Source organism: Carcharodon carcharias, chromosome 3 (assembly GCF_017639515.1).
Source record: "Carcharodon carcharias isolate sCarCar2 chromosome 3, sCarCar2.pri, whole genome shotgun sequence".
Classification (NCBI taxonomy): domain Eukaryota; kingdom Metazoa; phylum Chordata; class Chondrichthyes; order Lamniformes; family Lamnidae; genus Carcharodon; species Carcharodon carcharias.
Genome location: NC_054469.1, coordinates 208,039,822 through 208,063,002, shown reverse-complemented (window position 1 = coordinate 208,063,002; position 23,181 = coordinate 208,039,822). Strand labels below are relative to the sequence as shown.

Genomic DNA, 23,181 nt, shown 5'->3' with positions numbered 1-23,181 from the left:
CCAGCCTGGCTCCCACCTTCACCCGAGCTTCCACCCCCATCTCCAACTGCCACCACACACCAAATCAGGTTCCAGTCCGCAATTTGGAAAACCCACATTGTTCAAGCCATCTTGATAATCTGGCATCCAATTCGTTCCTCAGCTCATTGCAGACTTTCGCAGGAGGGAGTCTTACTAATTCTTGGAAAACTGGTGAAATATCAAACAACGCAACACAATTCTATGGAAACAATGTCAGCACAATGCCTTCACTGTATGGATCAAGCATTAACCTGTCAGAATAAATTAGACCAGTTTCCTAATAGCGATATATATCAGAATAAATGTAGAGAGAATGTGATAGGTAACTAACCATAGGACCAATACTTTGAAAGACTTACCCATGGACGGTTGGCTTCCAGTCTCTTGCTCCAGTTCATCTTCTTCAATGCAAGTCCCAATGTCATAGGACCATTGGTTGAATGGTGTCCAATGTGGATTGACATGCGTTGGACTCGAGTACATGTGAAGGTTGAGAGTCCCCAGTAGGGAAGAAGATGACTGACTGCTCGAAGAGGAGGTGCTGCTGTTGGAGATGGTGGAATGGGGCCTCTTAAAGGATGTGGAGTGCTCGAATGAAGACACAGCGATGGATGCTCGTGTTCTAGATTCTAAAGAGAGGTGAATTGAGAAACTTTGAAAAGGGAATGCTGCAGGTAACTTTTAGGACAGAGAAGATTATTGAGCTGGGTAACTTCATTTCAGCAGAGTGCAGTCATAGAAGCATTAAAATTCACATGATAGAAATTCAGCAACAAGTGGACACAAACAAGATCCACCTGGTTATGTTAGATGATGAGCAACCTAAAGCAGAGGTGCTGGTGGAAACTGTTCAAACAAATATGTTGAAATGTTCACTCATTTTTGGGCCCAGGAGAGTTTCTCTTGGACCAACAAAGAATACTCAATCCTACTGCTGACAAATTCAATGCCCTTACAGAGTGGCATTCACCCTGCACACTTACCCCCAGCCCCCTTCCCTAGCCCTGAGGCTGAGAGGCGATTACATAGGGGTTTTTTAAATGATGGAGAGATTTGTGGGGTGAACAAGAAAAGACCCTTTCCTCTGGCTGGGAAACCTCTATCAAGGGATCATTCATTTAAAGCTGATCATTGAGGAGAGAAGTTAGAAGGCATCCTTTACATGGAGAATTGTTGGGATTCTGGAATACTTTGTCAAAGGGAATGCTTGAGGCAGAGATCATTGCACATTTTAAAGGAAAAATAGACAAATATTTGAAGCAATAGAAGATACTGGGCTACGAGGAGACTGGGATAGTGGGATTAGTCTTGATTTGCTCCAGCAAAGCGTCAGCACAGACATAATGGAGTGAATGGCCTCCTTCTGTTTTGAAAACTTCTGCCTAATGAAAAAACTACTTTTGCTCCTCAGCAACTTGATGATTGATATATATCTTTTATTCTGGTCATCGTGGCATCACAGTGACCATGAGTTCACCAGATTAATCCCTTGGGATGGTGGAATTATCTTATAAGGAGATACTGAGGAAAGTGGGCCTGCATTCTCTAGTTTCAAAGAATGAGAGGCAAACTCATTGAAACTTACAAAATTCTTACAGGGTGTGACAGGTTGGATGTAGATAAGATGTTTCCCCTGGCTGGTGAGTCTAAACCAGGGGACATCATCACAGGATGAGGTATGCCATTTAAGACTGAGACGAGGAGGAATTTCTTCACTCAGAGGATGGTGAATTTTTGGAATTCTCTACCCCAAGGGCTGTGGAAGCTCCAATCATTGAGCACATTCAAGACAGAAATCGATAGGTTTCTGGAGGCCAGTGACATTAAAGGATAGTGCAGGAAAGTGGCATTGAAGTAGATGATCAGCCATGATCTAATTGGATCTAATGGTGGAGCAGGCTCGACTGGCTGAATGGTCTACTTCTGCTCTTATGTTCCTATGCTCCTATAAGCTGATGTTTTCATGTTATACTGACCTACTCTTTTCACTTGCACCTCATCTGCTGATAGTGGGCAGCAAAACTGCTCTCGGGCCACTGCAACTCTGCCATTGGCCATGAAGAAGGGGGACAGTGCAGCGTGAGATTATTTACCTTCCATGCGAGGGAGCACTCAACAATTTCCCATGGCAATACAATTGAAATTATAAACTCAAGATCGGAGTCTTATTAGTCTCACCAGCAATGGCTGCCCATCTATGTTTGTGCACATTGAGCTGGGAGATGCCATGTGGAGCATGACAGGAGAAAGAACAAACATTTTACAATCAGGCAATTGGCATCACTAGGGTCGGATCAACACTCGTGGCCTACAGAAACTGTGCTCCCAGACCCCAGCCAAATAAGGGGCTCCCATTAAAACTCATTATAAAATAGAAAAAGCTGCACACAGTCCTGGATCCAAATAGCCATGCATTTAAAAAATACCCCATCAGAAGGGGACAGGCAAAGTTTACGTATAAGTGGATCATAAAAGGATATTGTTTAGGGAAGTAAGGAGAGGCCCTGAATACTCTTAGCATCCATGACTTCAAGAATTCTTCATCACATCCTCCCAGGTTATTGTATTTTGAACACATTCATGTTGCGGTTGTCTCAAGTTGGTAATTAGTAAGGAAATGCTTAAGCATCATCCTGTTTATGTTATCTGACTTACCCGTACCCTTCATGATGTAGTCAACTGCCCGGTCACTAATGGCAGCTTCACTGGGCTTGATGTCCATAAATGGCTTATTACCTATTCCCATGGATACCATCTCCTGCATTCGCAGCTCTGCAACAAAGGATTTACTATCAATCCCTTGGGTAAGAGATTATTAACCTGTTTATTATTGTGTTAAGTATGTGCTGCCATAACCTCAACCCTTCCTTAAAAAGTGAAAGATTGATCTCCTATGTATTTCTGTGGCACTAATCACCCTGGAATTTGAACACTTGCTCATGGTGGGCAAACATTAGGGTGCGGGGGAGGGGGGAGTGCCTTTAAGTGATATTTCTTTTTGGCCCTACTTTTATTCTAAACCCACTAAAGACCAGGACAATTCCACAAGTTTTGGCATCTCTCGAGTACCTCATCCAAATTGGCATTCTCCATGCATGAGGCTGGGTTGGATAGTGAGCAGGCTGTTCAGCTGTGGTGGCATCACAGCCAAATCCATGATGAGCTTCAGCAGACACGAATATACGCACATTCCAGTAGGGTGGGTTGGGGGAGGATGGTGGTGGTCACCGGATCAGTAGTTAAGAATCCTGGTTAAACTCTATCCCATCTAGCCCAGGGACTCAGGAGTCAATTATATCGTTCCCCCATATGCTGAACTCAACTGACTCGGCACAGATCAGAGATTAAAGCTGGAAATCTCCTGGCCTGCGTAGCTCAGTATTACAACATGAGCTCAATTTGCCAAATGAGCAATCAGCAGGACCTGAGAAGGTATTTTGGACGGTTTATTATCAGTGTTGCTGATGGTACTGCTTATTTGGCTCTGTCCATGCTAATATGCAAGTTGGGGTCCGATATATCAATAGGATCGCAGCAGTGTTTTAACACAGGCCTGAGCCTGTGTTAGCCCCTTTGCTGTCAGGCTGAACTGGGCATAACTGGTTTGGCTTGTCATGAAAGTTAACCATCTTATTCTCCTTTTTGGAGCCAGGTTGTGAACAAGTGTGCCGCTGGGTTCCACAAAGTTAGCTGAGACCTCCCACACACCCACAGCGCAGTCTCTCCTAAGAGGTCCTCCCAGAAGCCCTTTCCCCATTTGTAACTGCATGCTGGTGAGGGGGTGCAGCCATGCACTGCATGCTTTTGGCGATCGAAGCAGGCATCCACTTCCTGTCCACATCCTGTCCAGAACGAAAAGAAATTGGACCAGCAGCAGGATCAAAATAACCGCAGGCTGCTGTGAGCCGGCAGGGAACTAACCGACTCCTACCGTTTCTCACCAGAAACCCACTGGGAGTAAGGGACAAAGGAACTGCCAGGCATGAAAAGGCAAATCAAAAACAGAATTACCTGGAAAAACTCAGCAGGTCTGGCAGCATCGGCGGAGAAGAAAAGAGTTGACGTTTCGAGTCCTCGTGACCCTTCGACAGAACTTGAGTTCGAGTCCAAGAAAGAGTTGAAATATAAGCTGGTTTAAGGTGTGTGGGGGGGGGCGGAGAGAGAGCGAGAGAGAAGTGGAGGGGGGGTGTGGTTGTAGGGACAAACAAGCAGTGATAGAAGCAGATCATCAAAAGATGTCACCAACAATAGAACAAAAGAACACATAGGTGTTAAAGTTGGTGATATTATCTAAACGAATGTGCTAATTAAGAATGGATGGTAGGGCACTCAAGGTATAGCTCTAGTGGGGGTGGAGGGAGCATAAAAGATTTTAAAATATTTAAAAATAATGGAAATAGGTGGGAAAAGAAAAATCTATATAATTTATTGGAAAAAAAAAGGAAGGGGGAAACAGAAAGGGGGTGGGGATGGGGGAGGGAGCTCAAGACCTAAAGTTGTTGAATTCAATATTCAGTCCGGAAGGCTGTAAAGTGCCTAGTCGGAAGATGAGGTGTTGTTCCTCCAGTTTGCGTTGGGCTTCACTGGAACAATGCAGCAAGCCAAGGACAGACATGTGGGCAAGAGAGCAGGGTGGAGTGTTAAAATGGCAAGCGACAGGGAGGTTTGGGTCATTCTTGCGGACAGACCGCAGGTGTTCTGCAAAGCGGTTGCCCAGTTTACGTTTGGTCTCTCCAATGTAGAGGAGACCACATTGGGAGCAACGAATGCAGTAGACTAATTTGGGGGAAATGCAAGTGAAATGCTGCTTCACTTGAAAGGAGTGTTTGGGCCCTTGGACGGTGGGGAGAGAGGAAGTGAAGAGGCAGGTGTTGCATCTTTTGCGTGGGCATGGGGTGGTGCCATAGGAGGGGGTTGAGGAGTAGAGGGTGATGGAGGAGTGGACCAGGGTATCCCGGAGGGAGCGATCCCTACGGAATGCCGATAGGGGGGGTGAAGGGAAGATGTGTTTGGTGGTGGCATCATGCTGGAGTTGGCGGAAATGGCGGAGGATGATCCTTTGAATGCGGAGGCTGGTGGGGTGATAAGTGAGGACAAGGGGGACCCTATCGTGTTTCTGGGAGGGAGGAGAAGGCGTGAGGGCGGATGCACGGGAGATGGGCCGGACACGGTTAAGGGCCCTGTCAACGGCCGTGGGTGGAAAACCTTGGTTAAGGAAGAAGGAGGACATGTCGAGGAACTGTTTTTGAAGGTAGCATCATCGGAACAGATGCGACGGAGGTGAAGGAACTGAGAGAATGGGATGGAATCCTTACAGGAAGCGGGGTGTGAGGAGCTGTAGTCGAGGTAGCTGTGGGAGTCGGTAGGCTTGTAATGGATATTGGTGGACAGTCTATCACCAGAGATTGAGACAGAGAGGTCAATGAAGGGAAGGGAAGTGTCAGAGATGGACCACGTGAAAATGATGGAGGGGTGGAGATTGGAAGCAAAATTAATAAATTTTTCTAAGTCCCGACGAGAGCATGAAGCAGCACCAAAGTAATCATCGATGTACCGGAGAAAGAGTTGTGGAAGGGGGCCGGAGTAGGACTGGAACAAGGAATGTTCCACATACCCCATAAAGAGACAGGCATAGTTGGGGCCCATGCGGGTACCCATAGCCACACCTTTTATTTGGAGGAAGTGAGAGGAGTTGAAGGAGAAATTGTTCAGCGTGAGAACAAGTTCAGCCAGACGGAGGAGAGTAGTGGTGGATGGGGATTGTTCAGGCCTCTGTTCGAGGAAGAAGCTAAGGGCCCTCAGACCATCCTGGTGGGGGATGGAGGTGTAGAGGGATTGGACGTCCATGGTGAAGAGGAAGCGGTTGGGGCCAGGGAACTGGAAATTGTTGATGTGATGTAAGGTGTCAGAGGAATCACAGTTGTAGGTGGGAAGGGACTGGACAAGGGGAGAGAGAAGGGAGTCAAGATAACGAGAAATGAGTTCTGTGGGGCAGGAGCAAGCTGAGACGATCGGTCTACCGGGGCAGTTCTGTTTGTGGATTTTGGGCAGGAGATAGAAGCGGGCCGTCCGAGGTTGGGCGACTATCAGGTTGGAAGCTGTGGGAGGAAGATCCCCAGAGGAGATGAGGTCAGTGACAGTCCTGGAAACAATGGCTTGATGTTCAGTGGTGGAGTCATGGTCCAGGGAGAGGTAGGAGGAAGTGTCTGCGAGTTGACGCTCAGCCTCCGCGAGGTAGAGGTCAGTGCGCCAGACAACAACAGCACCACTCTTGTCAGCAGGTTTGATGACAATGTCAGGGTTGGACCTGAGAGAATGGAGTGCAGTAAGTTCAGAGAGAGACAGGTTAGAATGGGTGAGAGGAGCAGAGAAATTGAGACGATTAATGTCGCGCCGACAGTTCTCAATGAAAAGATCAAGAGAAGGTAAGAATCCAGAGGGAGGGGTCCAGGTGGAGGGAGAATATTGGAGATGGGTAAAAGGATCCGTTGAACTGGGAGAGGACTCCTGCCCAAAGAAGTGAGCCCGGAGACGAAGACGGCGGAAGAAGAGTTCAGCATCATGCCGAGCCCGAAATTCATTGAGGTGAGGGCATAAGGGTATGAAACTAAGTCCTTTGCTGAGCACTGAACGTTCAGCATCGGAGAGGGGAAGGTCAGGGGGTATAGTGAATACACGGCTGGGGCTGAGATTGGAAGATGGGGTGGGGACGGAGGGACAGGCAGCGGTGGAGGGTCCTAGATGGGTGTTGGTGTCGATGAGTTGTTGGAGCTTAGCACTTGAGAGAAAGAGAAAAAGTTTCTTGTTGAGGCGTCGGATGAGCCGAAGAATAAAATGAAACTGGGGGCACGCGCAGCTTTGAAAAAGGGTACAGCGGTGCTGCTGGAGGAGAGGTCGAGTGTGTTCATATGGCGGCGCATGGCACTGAATGTGGATTTCAGAATGTGATGGGAACAGCAGTCCGAGAAACGTTTTATGTCCCGGAGGTACCTGTAATCCTGGGTGGGTTCGAAACATGAAGGGTGGAATTTCAGTTGAAATCCACGTGGGTTAAGTCGGAGACGGAGACAGTCACTGAGAAAGGAGATGAAAAGGCAAATGTCCATCTTGTCTGCCTTCTGTCAACCTGATAGTCATGTGACACAACAATAATGGAGATGCTAACTAGTCAGAGTAATCAAGCTCTAGAAATTAGCCTTCAGCAGACTCAGCATGAGGTGAAACCTCAGTAGTGGAAAGCTTTGAAAACCATAATTTCAAGTTCCCGGTTCCTCCCAAGCAGGCTACACTTACTATATGTAATGTCTCAAATTACTCATATATTGTATTCCAAAAATGTTCTGATAGGAATCTAGGTCATTTACATTTGAATGCCTCAATACTAACTGCTTCCACTGTTTCCCTAGGGAGCCTATCTCATATATTTACTTGATGAACCTTACGATGTTCATCACAACACTTCACAGGAAGCCATCATGTAACACTGATAAAAATGTTATCCCTTTTCAATTAAACAATGATAAACAAGGGCTTGAGATTTAATAGCATACCTCGGTTTCTCAGGGCTTGTCGCCATAGGATTTTTCCTATGACACTGGTCCAGGTTGATTTGACCTCAGAAGAACTGGCCTGAAAGATATAAGTGTCCTGAGATTTCCTTCTCCTGAACCAGATTTCAAAACGTAGTCCACTGTCCCCAACGTTCTCAGTCATTCCAATCTCTGCAGTCTGAAATCAATGAGGAGGAAAACGCTAATGTCTCCATGAGTTAAAGTACAGTTATGAAATTTTTAAATTGTATTCAGGAAAAACTTAAGAACATAGACTCCGATTAAAATCTATACTACTTTACATTATGCCACCCTGCGCTCGCTGATGTACATTGGCTCCAAGTCCAATAACAGCTCAATATTAAAGTTCCCACCCTTGTATTCAATTCCCTCCATGGCCTCACTCCATCCCATCTCTATAATGGCGCTGAGCCCTACAACCCTCCAAGATCACCTCCCCAATTCTGGCCCCTTGCACATTGCTGATTTTCATCTTTCCTCCATTGGTGTTGGGGGTGAGGGGGGTGTGGGATGGCAGTGTCTTCAGCCAGTGTCACGGTACTAAGCTGTACTGCTCTCTCCTTTAATCTCTCTGGCCTTTCTCTCCATCTTTAAAACACTCCTTAAAATTTCCCCCCTTAAACCAACTCTTGGTCACTTTTCCTAACATCCCCTTCAGTGACTCGGTGTCAAATTTTGTTTGATAACCCTCCTGTGAAGTGCTTTGGGACGTTTAGCAACATTAAGAGCACTATATAAACACAAATTGATTCTGTGGTTGTGTAAGGCCATAGCACTTCAAAAATAAAGCAGGTTTCCTTTACCTTGAATGATTGCTTGTAAATATAGATGTCATATCCTCCTTCAATCTTCTTTGTTTTGCTGAAGAGAATAAGGTCCTCAAACAGGAAGATGTGCCTCAGATACTTCTTGCGCCCACAACACACAATAAATTCTTCCTGACACATAAGCTGTCCTTGCTCTTTCAGGTTCACCTAGAGAGGAAACGGTCAAGGATTAACTTAACATTATAACTATGTTTCAAATGGGAGGTTAAACCAAGACCCATCTCCCCTCTCAGGTGGGCGTAAGCAACTCCATAGTACAAGTAAAATAGGGGAATTCTCCTGACGGCATGGACATTATTTATCCCTCAACTGACATCACCAAAACAGATTATGCAATAATTATCTCAAGGTTTGCAGAACCTTCCTATGTATAAATTGGCTACTGAATTTCCTACATTACATTACACCACTTCAAAAATGCTTCAATAGCTGCAAAGCTTTGGGACAGCCTGAGGTCATTCCTTTTATTTAACATAACAAAGTCATTGCGCTTCAAAAGGTGACTGATGGTATGAAGCGCTTTGAAACGTATCAACATGAAAGATGCCGTAAACATTTAATACTTTATTTATTATAGCAGGATACTTCCAGCATCAATGAATGTGTTCACTAGAGGAGGGCAAAAAATTAGTGAGGGATTTAAATAAATTGAATTAAATTGAAAGTCTTGAGCATATTACAAAAAGTTAATTAAGAAGGTTTGTGTTAAGTAAAATTTACATAGAGTGAATCTGAAACAGGTTATTCAGCCCACCAGGTTTATGCTCCGCACATTCACCTTCATCTAACCCTATCAGCATCACATTCTATTCCTTGCTCCCTCATGTCTTTATCTAGCATGCCCTTAAATGCTTCTATGTTATTTACCTCAACTACTCCTTGTGGTGACAAGTTCCACATCCTAACCACTTTTTGGGCAGCTAACCACAATCTGGTTATCTCTAACACTGTCTAGTCGTGTGCGTGAGTTCGACATCACTTTTGAAAGGATGAAGCAGGACCCAGGTATTAAGATTATAGATTTGGGTAAGGCTAACTCCAACTGGATGAGACAGGTGCTATCTGTAGTAAATCTGTTAATGCATAAAGTGGCAGAGGATCAATGGGAGATGTTCAAAAAATAATTTGACATGATACAGAACAAACTTACAACCCTAAGGGGAAAACTCTACCTGTCAGAAAAGACAGCATGGACGACAAAAGAGGTAAAGGACAATATAATACCAAAAGAAAAAGCATACAAAAATACAAAAGAAAGCACATTCTAGCAAACAGAAAAGATACAAAGAACAGCAAAAGGTGACAAAAAGGTAAAAGCTACGAAAAGGGAGTATGAAAAGAAATTTGCAAAGAGTTTCATAATCTACACAAAACAAATTTACAATTATATTAGGAAAAAGAGGGTGGTCAGGAGTAACACAGGGCCCATGAAACAAAAACTGTAAGTGCAGGAGATACACAGCGGGTCTATCGAGAGTGAAACGGACCTAACATTTTGAGTTGAATACGACTCTTCTTCAGAACTTCAGGCCCTAAGAGGAAGAGGAAGTAAGCAAAATAACCGCAGTGAATAAAATAATGCTACTAAAGGGTGACAGATCCCCAGGATCAGTTATTTTGCAATCCAGGGTTATAAAAGATTTAGGTGAGAACATTGCAGGTCCTCTAATTTTCAAATTTCTCTCAATTCAACAACCAATCCTTTAGCTTGGAAAATTTCATGTGTAATTCTGCTATTTAAAAAAAGGTGACTGAGGGAAACCAGGGAATTATAGGCCAACATCTGTTATCAGGAAATTGGTAGTTTATTCTTTTAGAGCATGCTAGGCCAGGATTCTAGCAAGGAAGAGCTACAGGTGTATCAGGATATCAACTGCAAAACTATTTTATTTACACTATTTACGGTATAAACGTAGTGAGTTACAAGGAAGGCACATCACCCCTCTGGGCTGCCCGTCTGCCCCCTACAGTACATCACACACAGCTGTCTGACATCAGTGCCACATCATCATGTGCCCCATAGATTAGCATATCCATTCTATTAACCTTTTATGCCACACCTCCGCCCATGTACATTATCTTCCTTTTAACAACAATATGAAACTATCTCTTTAACTATTTAGATTACCTTTGTTTTTAAACTATTTACATTACTGCCTCTTTCTCCACCACTGCCAATTCTGCTACCACCATTCCCCACCCAAGAGTCCCCCAGCTAAAGACTGAGTCTATGGGGAGCCTTCACCACTCTTCCAAACATATCCTGGTGATTGCCCCACTGGGTCGGAGGACTGGGAGTCGATCCTGGGGTGGGTCAACATCCCGTGGAGCATCTGGAATGTTTTGGGAGTCTTCCATCCAGATCTTGTGGCAGTCAAAACCCTGTGATCTAGTGCGAATGAGCGCGACGAGGGCTTGTGTTTCTTCGAGTAGTACCATGCAGCGTCTGGACCCAATACGAATGTGGATGCTCTGTGCTAAGTGAGAATGAGGCCTTTGGCTTTTTGGTCCCAAATCAGATTCGTTGGCCCAGCATCAAAGGTGGCAAAGCTTTCACTCTGCGTCTGGTATTGTACCATCAGCGTTGTTTTTCCCGGATGTTCGACTCTTTTACTCTCACTGTGTTTTGGTCAGCGGGAAGATATGAGACGGAAGGTTTGCAGGCAATAGGGGAACCTACGCTTTTAAATGATGGCCCACAAGGAGTTCAGCCACAGAGAAGCCATTGGCCAGGGGAGTAGGCCAATACTTCATGTGGGCTGCACACCAATACAAATTTTTAGACACCAGCTAATTACTGGTCCGGACTGCTTGCTCAATTTTCCCGTTGGCTGTGGGTGAAAAGGGGAGCTCATGACATGGGAAATCACATTATCAATAGTGAACTGGCGAAAATGGTCATTGGCAAATTGAGGCCCGTTATCTGAAATAATTTCATCCGGGTGCCCATGGGTGTAAAAGATGTTGCGTAATGCCTTGATGAAAAACTCTGCAGTGGTTGCATGAAGCCTGATTATCTCTAACCATTGAGAATAATAGTCAATAACCACGAGGCTTGTCTTGCCATGGAAGTCAAGGTCGAATCATAACTTCAGCCATGGGCAGTGAGGAAAGACAGATGGTGCCAGGGGTTCCATTGGTGTCAGAGTGTGAATGCGGCACGTGCAGTATAACAGAACAAAATCCTGTGTGTTACCCGGCCACCACACTGATTGTAGGGCACTCGCTCTGCATCTAGCGATGCTGAGGTGACCTCTGTGGAAGCTGTGAAGAATATCTTGTCGCATGGCATGTGGAATGATGTTTGTAAACTAGGAGGTCATCCACAATGGTCAAATGGGCTCATTTATCATAGTGTTTTTTTTTAATTCATTCATGAGATGTGGGCATTTATTGCCCATCTCTACTTGCCCTTATTCAGAGGGCATTTTAAGAGTTAACCACATTGCTGTGGGTCTGGAGTCACATGTAGGCCAGACAAGGTAAGGACAGCAGATTTCTTTCTCTAAGGGGCATTAGTGAACCAGATAGGTTTTAACAACAATCAGCAATGGGTTTCATGGTCAAAATCAGGCTTTTAATTCCAGACTTTTATTGAATTCAAATTTCACCATCTGCCGTGGTGGGATTCGAACCCGGGTCCCCAAAGACCTTGGGTCTCTGGAATACCAGTCCAGCGACCACTATGCCATCACCTCCCCTTTGTGGAGAAGACAATTGGTTGGGTTGTTTTTGGACCACCTGCACTTTAAAGCATTCAGTATCCTCTTTTTGGGTGCATCAAACACCCTGGAGCTTCGTGGCAGATATGGACAGGAGGCTCATCATGGTGGAATAAAATGCTTCTACTTCTGACACCAATGTAGAATCAGGGTCGACAGCGTGGTGTACCGGGGCTCTGGAGAGAGTACCCAGCTGTGGTTTGTGACTTGCCTGGGACATGGATGGTTGTATGTTTGCGCCGCATCAACCGAAGATGAAATCGTTGAATACAGATAGGCATTTTAAAAATCTCCATGGAATTGAGGGGTGTTATGTGGGGCTTATGGTCTATTTCCACCTGGAAGGGTAGCCCCTTCAACTAATCAGAAAAGTGCCCGACTGCCCATGTAAGCGTCAGTGCCTCATTCTCAATAGTGGCCTAATGCCTTCGTTCAGTTTTTGTGAGAGCTCTGGAAGCTCTGAAAATAGACATGTTTTCTATGACTGTTCTTTTGCAGTTCAATGAGAACACTGCCGAGCCCCTGTAGTGAAAGCGTCAGCAGTGACGACCGTAGGCAATGTGGGGTTGTAGTGCACCAAGACCTCCAAGGAGACTAGGCGATCTCTAACATACTGAAAGACCTTGATTTGTTCCGTGCCCCAGAACCATTGGTAGGCCTTCCAAAGGAGATCTCTCACGGGTTCCATGAGTGTGGCTAAGTTGGGGATAAACATTCCCACCTGGTTTACCATTTGCAGGAAGTGTTGAGTATCAGTGATGCATATTGGTTGGGGAAACTCAGTAATGGCCTTTGTTTTCTGAGGATCGACAATAATACCATGCCGTTGAATGGTGTGTCCTAGGAATTTTATGTTGGTCCTGGTGAACTCACACTTGTCATTCAGTGTGAGGCCTGCTTCCTGGAGTGCCTTGAGGGCCCCCCTTACTCTATGGTCATGCTCCTCTCTTATGGAGCCATGTATGAGGATGTCATCCATATGGCAGATAACCCCTTGATTTAACCCCTTGAGGCTTGTTTAAATGGTACTTTGGAATATCTCAGGGGCAGGCAAAATGCCAAAAGGGAGGTGGTTAAAGCAGAAATGACCAAAAGGCATGATAAAAGTCATCAGGAGCCTAGACTCCTTGTCAAGGGGTATTTGTCAAAACTTGCTGTTCGCATCGAACTAAAAAGAACGATGTTGGCAAGCTCGGCCAAACTGTCATCTGCCAACGCCATCGGGTGGACTTCCTGCTGCACGGCTTTATTAAGCTGCATAAAATTCACACATGTGAATGTATTTGGCCTTTAGGCTTGGGAACGGTAACCAGACCAGAACACCAGTGGGCTGGCTATGTGACTGGGGAAATAACGCCCCTGCATAACATACAGTCAAGTTCCTCCTTAGCCTTCAGCAATAGGGAGGGTGCAGCACCCTCCTAGGAGTGAACAGACAAACTGACATAGCGCCTTGGAGCAGAGAAATATGATACTCGGTCGTCAGCTTCCTCAGCCCTTGAAAAAGTTGTGGAAATTCCTGGCAGAATGCGACCCCCCTGGTGTTGGATGGAAGAATCTCATCAACTTTTTGCGTGATGCATTACTGTACACACACATTCCTGCTAAGTAGGGAAATCGTGTGCTTGCAGATGACATGAAGGGTTTCCACGATCTGTCAGCCCCGATGACACAGTGTGGCGGTAATTTGGTCCTTAACGTGTGGGTTTGTTTGACCAAGCCCTGGAGTTTCATAGTGGAAGAGGAATTGTGAGGTGTCATGCAAGGTGCTCAGCCCGTGCAGATACCCCTGTGCCCGTGTCAAGTTTGGAGCATGTTGGGAACCCTCGGGCCTCCAAATTAACAGACAAGAAGTCGTGGGAATACAGGCAAGCTTCGCCTAGGGAGTGTGAGATAGGTGCTAATTTCTGGCAGTGATTCATTTGCCCGTTTGTTGGAGGGTCCAACTGAGCAGAAACGTTGGAAATGTCCTGTCGTGCCACACCTGAAACACTCACGTGCCCCCTACTGGGCAATCCTGCGATCCATGCTGCTGTCTCACATCACAGCGCAGGCATTTTTCAAAATGGCGGTGGAGCTGCTTCCGCCTTTTGTACCCTTTTGGCGGGCTTTTGGCATGAGTAGATTTACTGAGTTTGGCTGCGCAAAAGAAAGGAAAGGACCGACCTGGGCTGGTTGTGGAAATTTTGCACGGCACATCTTCCAGCTACAATCTCCGTGTGAGCCTTCAAGGCTTGAAAACAATCGCAGTGGAGCAGTGACTGTTCTTACGGAGCCACCATTGCTACTCGTCTGTAATGAATCTATCGCCGGGATGTTTGACAAGGCATCTTGCCAAAGCAGGCTTATAGTCCTCTTGGACCATTGGTGTTCATCATGTGGCACCAAAAATAGGCTAAATTGGTGCCTCCACCCCTGCTACCATGTTATAGAATGTGCTAGGCCAGGATTCTAACAAGTAAGAGTCTCAGGCGTATCAGGGTATCTACTTAAAAACTGGTTTATTTACACTATTTACAGCATGTACATAGTGAGTTACAAAGAAGGCACATCACCCATCGGGGCTGCCCGTCTGCTCCCTACAGTACCTCGTACACAACTGCCTGATCTCAGTGCCACTTCATTATGTGCCCCATAGATTAGTATATCCATTCTGTTAACCCTTTGTACTACATTTCTTATTAAGGATGGGGTGACTGAACACCTTGAAAAAGTTTAACTGATCAGAGAAAGTAAGCATGGATTTGTAAAGATTAGGATAGCTGATGAATCTGATTAGTTGTGGACAGGGGAATGTCTATGAATGTTATTTATGTGGACTTCCAGTAGACATTCAAAAAAATACCCTATTGGCTAAGGTGAAAAATCATGGAATAGAAGACAAATTATGACCTCATTAGAAAAGTGGCTAAGCAATAGGAAAACACACTAACGATAATAGGCAGGTGCTCCAATTCGCAGGACTTGGTGGTGTCTCAGATAGTTCTCGACTATACACTGCGTATATTAATGATTTAGATGATGCGATAGAAAGCTACATATACAAATTTGCTGGTTACACAAAAATGTTGATGAATGGCAGCATAAAATTAGAAAGATATATTAATACAGTACGGAGAGACCAAAACTGTGACAAATGGGTTTCAGTACAAGCAAGTGTGAGATTCATCCACTTTGGAACCAAGAGGCATAAATCAAAGTGCTTCTTAAATGGTAAAAGAGCTGGAAAGTGGACCTCCAAAGAGAATTAGGGGTCTATGTACATGGATCGTTAAAATGGCATGTGCAGGTGCAAAAAATAATCAGAAAGATTAATGAAGTTCCAGCCATTATATCTCAGGGACTAGAATACAAGGGATAAGAAGTCATGCTTCAACTATACAAAGCCTTGGTTGGACCACATGCCTGCAATACTGTGAGCAATTCTAGGCACCAGAATTTAGCAACAATGGCCAGAATTTTGACCTTGGTGGGCGGGCGGGCCCCACCGGCTCGGCGGTGGGCGGGCAGCCGAACTCTGCCGCAGAAACGTGGCTGCCTGCCATTTTAAGTGGGCGGGCCAATTAAGGCTCACCCAGCGGCCTGCCCGACGGGAAGCGCCATGCGCCTCCTGTGCCGGAGGGGGAGGGATTTCCCCATCTGTCAAAGTGCTCTCTTTCGCGCATGTGCACTGCTCCCTGAGGCTAAGTGCTACCTCAGGGAGAGCACTGAATGTTTAAAAAAAACCTTAAAAATAGAGAAAGAAAAACATTATTAACCTGTCCCCCTCACGTGACACTGTCACACGAGATGGGACATGTTAATAAATATGAGTGAAACTTTAATAAACTTTTTAAAAACTGAGATGAAACCTCATCCCGCCAGAGGATGAGGTTTTATCTTTTATCAGAAGCCCGCTGGGGCTCCTGGCCTGCCCGCCAGCCTTAAGGTTGGACGGGCAGGTCTTTCAACGAGATTAATGATCCTGTCAATTGCCTCAATTGGCCATTGACAGGTCGGTGGGCTGACAGCTGATTTTGCTGTCCACCCGCCTTCCTAAAGATTTAAATGGCCCGGGATGACGTCGGTGGAGGGGGGGTTCCTCCTGACCTCATCCCGTGTCATTTTCCCATCGGCGAGCGGGCCCCGCCCCCAAATCGCCGACAGGAAATTTCTGGTCAATATGTTAGTTTCGGAGGGCGTGCAGTGCAGGTTTACAAGAATGTTACCTGGGCTCCAAGTAATTAAATTACGAGGGAGGATTACACAAGCTGGGGCTATGTTTCCTGAAAGTTGGAAAGTTAAGGGGCAATTTGATCAAAGTTTTCAAGATATTAAGGGGGAACAGTTGGGATATATAGAGAGAAATCATTTCTGTTGGTTGGCGAGTCAAGGACAAGGAGGCATATCCTAAAAATTAACTTCTTTGGAGCAAAATTAGGGGAGATTTCTAGTCTAAAGGGTGGTATATGTTTTGGACTCTCCTTGGCAAACAGCAATTGATGCTGGATCAATTAATAATATTAAATCTGAGCTCAATAGATTTTCAGGGATATGGGGTCAAGGCAGGTATTTGGAGTTAGGTCACAGATCTGTCATGATCCAATAAAATGGCAGAATAGGCTTGAGGACCTATGTGAATTACTCCTGTTCCTATAACAGTAATCCCAGCACTGATCCTTGTGGAATGTTGTTTTCTACCCTCCTACTATCTGAATAACCACCTTTCACCTGTTCCCCATGTTCAATTTTTTAGCCAATTTGCGATCTGTTCAGCTATTTGTTTCCTGATTCCACACGCTCTTTGGTATGAGCCGACCATGTGCGTATCATTATGGACAGACAGAGAGATGTGGGATAATTACCTCCATTTTATCACCTCTCGCATGACTGCAACAAGATACATTTTTTGAGAAAGAGAGTTTTAACCCCTTGGGTGCTTTGACTTTAAAGAATAGACACAGAACAGGCTTTCTCATCAGTTTAAATCAAAAGAATGATTATTTCTTACGACACTCGAAATGTTATCGCAACAGCGTTCACTCACATATACTAGGTATACACACACATGCACACACACAAGAACAGATGATTTCTGAAGAAATTTAGCTTTGAATATTTTGGTATTCACAGGGAATGATCTCAAATTAATGCAATCAGCCATCTCATTGTAACACTGCCCTCAAAATGCAATTCAGTATAGGAACTGTATTGCAGGTACTGTGCAAAGGGGGTGGAGGAGAATTCTTCCTATTTTCTTGCAGATCAGAATGGCTCTATACTGCAAACCAGGAATTTAATTTAATTTATTTGAAAGCCACGGTTTATCCCAGAGAAACAATATAATCAGGGAATTAGAATTGCCTTGACCTGCAAGGTTTTGCTTAGCCCTGTATAAAATGGCTAATGTAAGTCCCTGTTCTTTTCAGCTGCAAACATCCAGGGCATGTGTCAGGCTGGTAATTGGATTCTACCTGGCAGATGAATAGAGTCCAGGCCAGCAATCAGTGTAAATCTCAGGACACGGCACTTGGTAGCTTATACTCAGATTTTAGAGCCACATTCATGTTGCTATGATCTGCAGCAACAGGAATAAAAAGAGTGAGGATGAACCTTCAATTTTCTGGAGTATTTCACAACTTCAAACGTTATGGTGTGTTTTGGAGTCTGGTCTCTGTTGTAAGGTATGGTACCATGCCAGCCAATTTGCACAAAGCAAGGTCCTACACACACTCAGTGATGAGCTGCATGAGCAGATAGTCTGTTTTGGTAAGGTTGGTGATGGATAAATGGAACAGAATGAAAGGAGGAATATATGTGTGAAGGCAACCTAGCTGCCCTCACCTGCCTGATGTCAACCTATAAAATGACATAGACAAAAGCCCAAGAACAAGATACTCAACTGCCCTCTCTACCAGCAATGATGCAGATCATGGAAAGATATAGAAGAAGAGGGGATGCCTTCCTGCAAAAGTATCACCCAGATTCGTAAAGTGGCCTTGAAAAGCCAAGCTCTTATTTCCAACTATTTTGTTTACAACCATAGAGTTCCCTTACATCACATCCTCGAATGGCATCCATTGCTAGTAAGTCGTTTCCATGACGAAGCTGAAACTTAACCATTTCTTCAGCCGCTTGAAGATCAGACAGCTCCTGCTCTTGTGTTTTGCTACACTGTTTGATCATGTCCTTCAGCAGCAATGCATACTTGCTCATCCGTTGGATGGGTTTCAGCAGGTAGGAGGCCAGGTCCATCTTATCACCAAGTGCCATCTGCTTAATCTGCAGAAACATTATATGGAGCAGGTCAGTAGGAAAACCAATACAACCAGTAAGAACACAAGAACAGAGGCAGGCCACTCAACCTCTCGAGCCTATTCTGCCATTCAATTAGATCAACTCTGATCTGTACCTCAACTGCATTTACTCACCACTGGTTCATGTTATAGAATTACATTGAATTTACAGCACAGATTCAGGCCTAAGGTCCAACTGATCTATGCTGGTGTTTATGTTCCACACAACCTGCCTCTCAAAACTCTTCATCTAACCCTGTCTGCATATCCTTCTATTCCTTTCTCCATCATGCGCTTGTCATGAAGCGCTATTAATGTATATAATATTTTGTAAAACATTTTTCTTTTAAAATAGAGGTTTATTCTGCGGGTGTATCTTAATTGGATTAAAGACAGCTAATCTGGGTGCTTTAATAGGTACTAGTTTTGATATGTAAGAGAGATAGCGTGCATTTGCATTTTTTTCAATAGAGCATGCAAGGAGTGGAGTGAAAACTTGACGCCTTTTTAGCGGCTACCGTGCAATATGTTGATATTACTAATAGAATTGGTACGATGAATGGGGGTTTCATTGTTAAAATGTGAAGTTCAAAGAGACTGCTGAGACAATGAGAATTTGAATTCAATCAGTGGTGGTAGGTATAACTTCAGTAGTTTCCGGATGTGCAGGCAGAGGCAATGTAAGATCAAAAGACAACTGCAAGCTTCCAACTGGCTCCACAGCGAAAAGAACCTCATTTTGAATTTGTAAGGTGAAAATACTTTGCCTGGTGTTTGGTTAGGTCTATGGGTTGCTGTTGCCTTAATGGAGATTAGTTGGGGAATATGTTAAAAGTTATGATAGTAGTAATTTGTAGCCATATGTATATATTTTATCCTGTGTAAATTAAGAAAATGTTTCACTTAGATTAATGTAAAACCTTGAGAAATAATGGTCTGATTCCTGAGTTTAGAGTCACATCTCAAACATAACACTTAAAATTATTGGTTATGACAGTTGTTTAAAGTTTCCCTCTGGGAAAAAATAACTCTGCTTTACCAACTGCATCTGGTCATAACTGTGCTTATCTAGCTTCTCTTTAAATAAATCTATACTATTTGCCTCAACTACCCCATATGGTAGTAAAGTTTCATATTCTAATCATTTCCTAGGTGAAGAAACTTCTCTTGAATTTCTTATTGGATTTATTACTGATTATCTTATATTGATGACCCTTAGTTTTGGATTCCCCGCAATCTACATATTCCTCAATATTCTTCTCCAAGAAAAATCTATCGATCTCAGTCTTGAAAATTTTAATTGACACCAGCATCCACAGCCATGGACCTCTCTTCCTGCACACTGGGTGGTCCTTGGGGCCACCCGATATTGCAACCATCCCTGAGGCGAGGGTTCTGACAGGATATTAAGGACACCCGTCCTTCAAAACAGATCAGCCATCTTGCCGAAAGGTATGACCTCCCCCACTCAGGTTTTTAAAACTACAAATAAGATCATACATAAAGAAGAACTTGCATTCATATAACACATTTCACAGCCTCAGGACATGCAACACGCTTTACAGCCAGTGAAGTATTTTGTAGCATATTCCCTGATTTAGAAAATAAAGCAGCCAATTTGCACACAGGAATGTCCCACAAGCTGAGAGTCAGATACTGACCAGGAGACTGGGGAAACTCTCCTGCTCTTCTATGTATGTTAGCCATTGCCCAGTTGACAGCACATTTGCCTCTGAATCTTGATGTTCTGGGTTCAAGTCCGACTCTAGGATTTGAGCACAAAAATCAAAAGACTCCATGACGGTACTGAGGGAGCATTGCACAATTTGAGGCATTGTCTTTTAAGCAAGTGGTAGCCCCACATGACAGCTAGGGTGGGTATACAAGATCCCATGGCACTATTTTGAGGAAAAGCAGGGGGTATCCTGGTCAATATTTATCCCTCAATCAACATCCAAGAAACAGGCTATTTGATCATCTTCATGGTGTTGTTTACTGAGCACAAATTAGCTGCTGCATCTCCTACCTTACAACAGTAACTAAAAGTACTTCATTAGCTCTAAAGGGCTTTGAAAATTCTGCTGGTCATGGAAGCGCTATATGAATGCAAATCTTTCAATCTTTCTCCAAAATATTCCATGGGATCATTTTTGTTCCCCTTAAGGGTCAGGAAGGTCTCAGCTTAAACAATTACCCAAAGGAAGCAACTCCAATAGTTCAGCACCCTCCTTTATACTGCATTGGATTGTCGGTCTGGAATATGTGCTTGTCATTGTAGAGTGACTTGAATCCACAACCTTCTAATTCAAAGCTGAAAGTGCCACCACTGAGCAAAGGCTGACACCTTATTGTCAATGCTTAAAATTGGTCCCACATTCCATTGCAAAGTTACAATGCTTCAGGACATGCAAGTGTCTTTTATCAATGTTTGCCGTACTGAATAAAATTGAATTTGGTTCTGTTCAAAACCTGCGTGCCACCTACTTTGAAGAAAGTGTTTCCATGACTAGCGAGCAGAGCATCAGACTGAGGTTTGTTCTTGCTGTACAGTGCATACATCCCAAATTGCTCTTCCTAAATGAAAAAGTAAACAAATTAACATTGTAAATACTAGCATAAACTGAAAGTGCTGCATGGCTCCAAACGTATTAAACAAACACATTGTTAAACCACATTCTCAGACTCGGAACCTGATCATTAAACTCATCCGGAATGGAATTTTCTAGTCTCAATAAAGTTTCTAAACGATTAAATGCAGCCTTCAGGTACCACAAACTCCCTGTAGTTCCTTATTAAGTGAGGAATAGAGGTCTTTGATTTTGACAACAGCTCTTTAATTTTCTCAATTTTAACTGAGTTAATGATCACACAGACATATTCATTTTACACCCACATGTTTATGATTTTTAACCCTCGTGGAGTTGCTGCAATCACTGAGCAGAATTCAAATACGCAGCGGTACTTTTGTGATTTTTAACAATCCAAAAAGTGCATCTTGTTTTTAACCTTTTAACTGCAGGAGAGCACTAGGAATGATCAGAAGGTTTCCTGGCAACTGGGAGTTGCAAAGACAGCAAACTAATCTAAATTGAAAGAGTTTGCACCTGAACTGCCACATACCTTAGCTGTAACATCAGGAAGACATGATAGAATGGAGACAACACACTTTTCCGCTTCCTGTGGATGGCTAGGGTGGACTTGGGGGGGGGAGTGGGAGCAGTAAGCTAGCCTAGTGCTGTTCTCCCTCATGTCCCAGCAGAAGTTTGAATATAGACCCCCACACCATAGATTCAACTCTCCGATAACTGAGCTGGATGCATTCTGAATATTCAGAGAACACAGTACACTTGTTCAATCAATCACCCAAAGTGTGACAGCACTATAAACACATAGAGGATGCAGCAGCTTTGGCATGCATGAGGTATGTGTGCCACATTTACATCTTGTTGCTTTTAATTCGCATTACTGGGTTGGTGGTTGGATCATGTGAACTCCCTAAGCGGCTACCCTATTGCTGACTCTGCTGTTGGGAAGCCTGAAAACACGATGCAGACAACAGGCTGAGTTAAGTAGTATTGAGTGTTGCTGAATAAAACAGTGTGAAGTGTAATCAAAGGATAGAGGGCTGATAAAGTGTTGCATCTCATTGCACCTGTTGAGCTGGGACTGGCTCAAAGATCCAATTTCATGAGGCTTCATCCAACAATGGAAAGGTCTGAAATGTGACCAATGCCACTTGGCTTGGATAACCATCATTCCTTGTGAGCAATTTAAACAGGCATTAAGATTAAGAACATGTTCATGATAATCCAAAGGTCCAAGTCTCACTATGCAAAGCTTTGCATTATCTTTTTGTAGCCTTTTAACTGGAGCTGCATGATAACTACAAGTCCACCTCTCACTAGTTTTACAGCTGTAGGTGACTACATTGATGCTTCAAAGCCCCACAGGTTGCAATTTTCACACTATCTCGTTCAGTTTCTGAAAATCACATCGTAACAACCACATATAGTCTCCCTGGCTCCAAAAATCAATGAATTTGATGTGCATTGGCTTTTCCTGACCATAATGGTTTCACTGGCAGCATTGGTGCTCTGTGGGCCTCCTGCAATTCAAAGTTAAAATTGCATTGTGGCACCAACAGTTTAGTCAGGCTGCAAATTTCACATTTTAACTGGGTCCCAGTTAACTGCCACTGGAGGGTGGGCCCCCAGGCTGCTGGAACCCTGGTAGTTAAAAAGGTGAGGCAGGGTGTTGAACAAGGGGAACACTTTGCGAGCACAACGACTTCTGCCCAGCCACCATTTTAATCCCCTCATCTGCATTGTTTCCAACAGATGGGCTGGGTTGAATTTGACCTTTGTTTTTCAATTCCTGTAGAATAGGTGGAGACTCCACGGCTGGAATTTTCCAGCCCTTCAATGGGATCTTCCAGTCCTGCTGATGTGAATGAATGGAGATTTCAATGGCTCCATGCCTCGCTTTGGGGGGGGGGGGTAGCGGGAACCTGGAAGATTCCAGTCTATGATTGTGCTTTTATTGCGTTGGACCTTGTGCCCTTGGACCCTGTACAAGAGTTTGAAGACAGGGCCAATCCTGGGGCTTTGGGACATATCTTAAAGGAAATAAAGTTCCTATATGTCCTCAAAACATTTGATGTTGTAATCACTAACTCTTACCAATTGTTTCTCTTTGTGTGTTTATTATTTCCATTTAACTGTAGGCAGACACATTCATTGCATGCTAGGAATGGCAAGGGGACTTA

The 23,181-nt window shown here is 44.2% G+C and overlaps 1 protein-coding gene across 4 annotated transcripts in view; it reads right to left on the bottom strand.

The window, feature by feature from the left end:
• Nucleotides 1–23,181, bottom strand: part of zgc:158766 (uncharacterized protein LOC100009641 homolog) — a 188,083-nt gene that overhangs the window by 8,130 nt on the left and 156,772 nt on the right. For 3 of the 4 annotated variants that reach the window (XM_041184293.1, XM_041184296.1, XM_041184294.1), the window contains exons 16-21: nucleotides 20,901–20,990; nucleotides 18,178–18,402; nucleotides 8,396–8,566; nucleotides 7,572–7,749; nucleotides 2,677–2,793; nucleotides 381–650 (exon numbers count right to left, since the gene is read on the bottom strand). In XM_041184293.1, the coding sequence (XP_041040227.1) occupies nucleotides 381–650; nucleotides 2,677–2,793; nucleotides 7,572–7,749; nucleotides 8,396–8,566; nucleotides 18,178–18,402; nucleotides 20,901–20,990 (1,051 nt within the window). The remainder of the gene's footprint in view (nucleotides 1–380; nucleotides 651–2,676; nucleotides 2,794–7,571; nucleotides 7,750–8,395; nucleotides 8,567–18,177; nucleotides 18,403–20,900; nucleotides 20,991–23,181) is intronic. The other variant, XM_041184295.1, reaches the window with a different exon arrangement.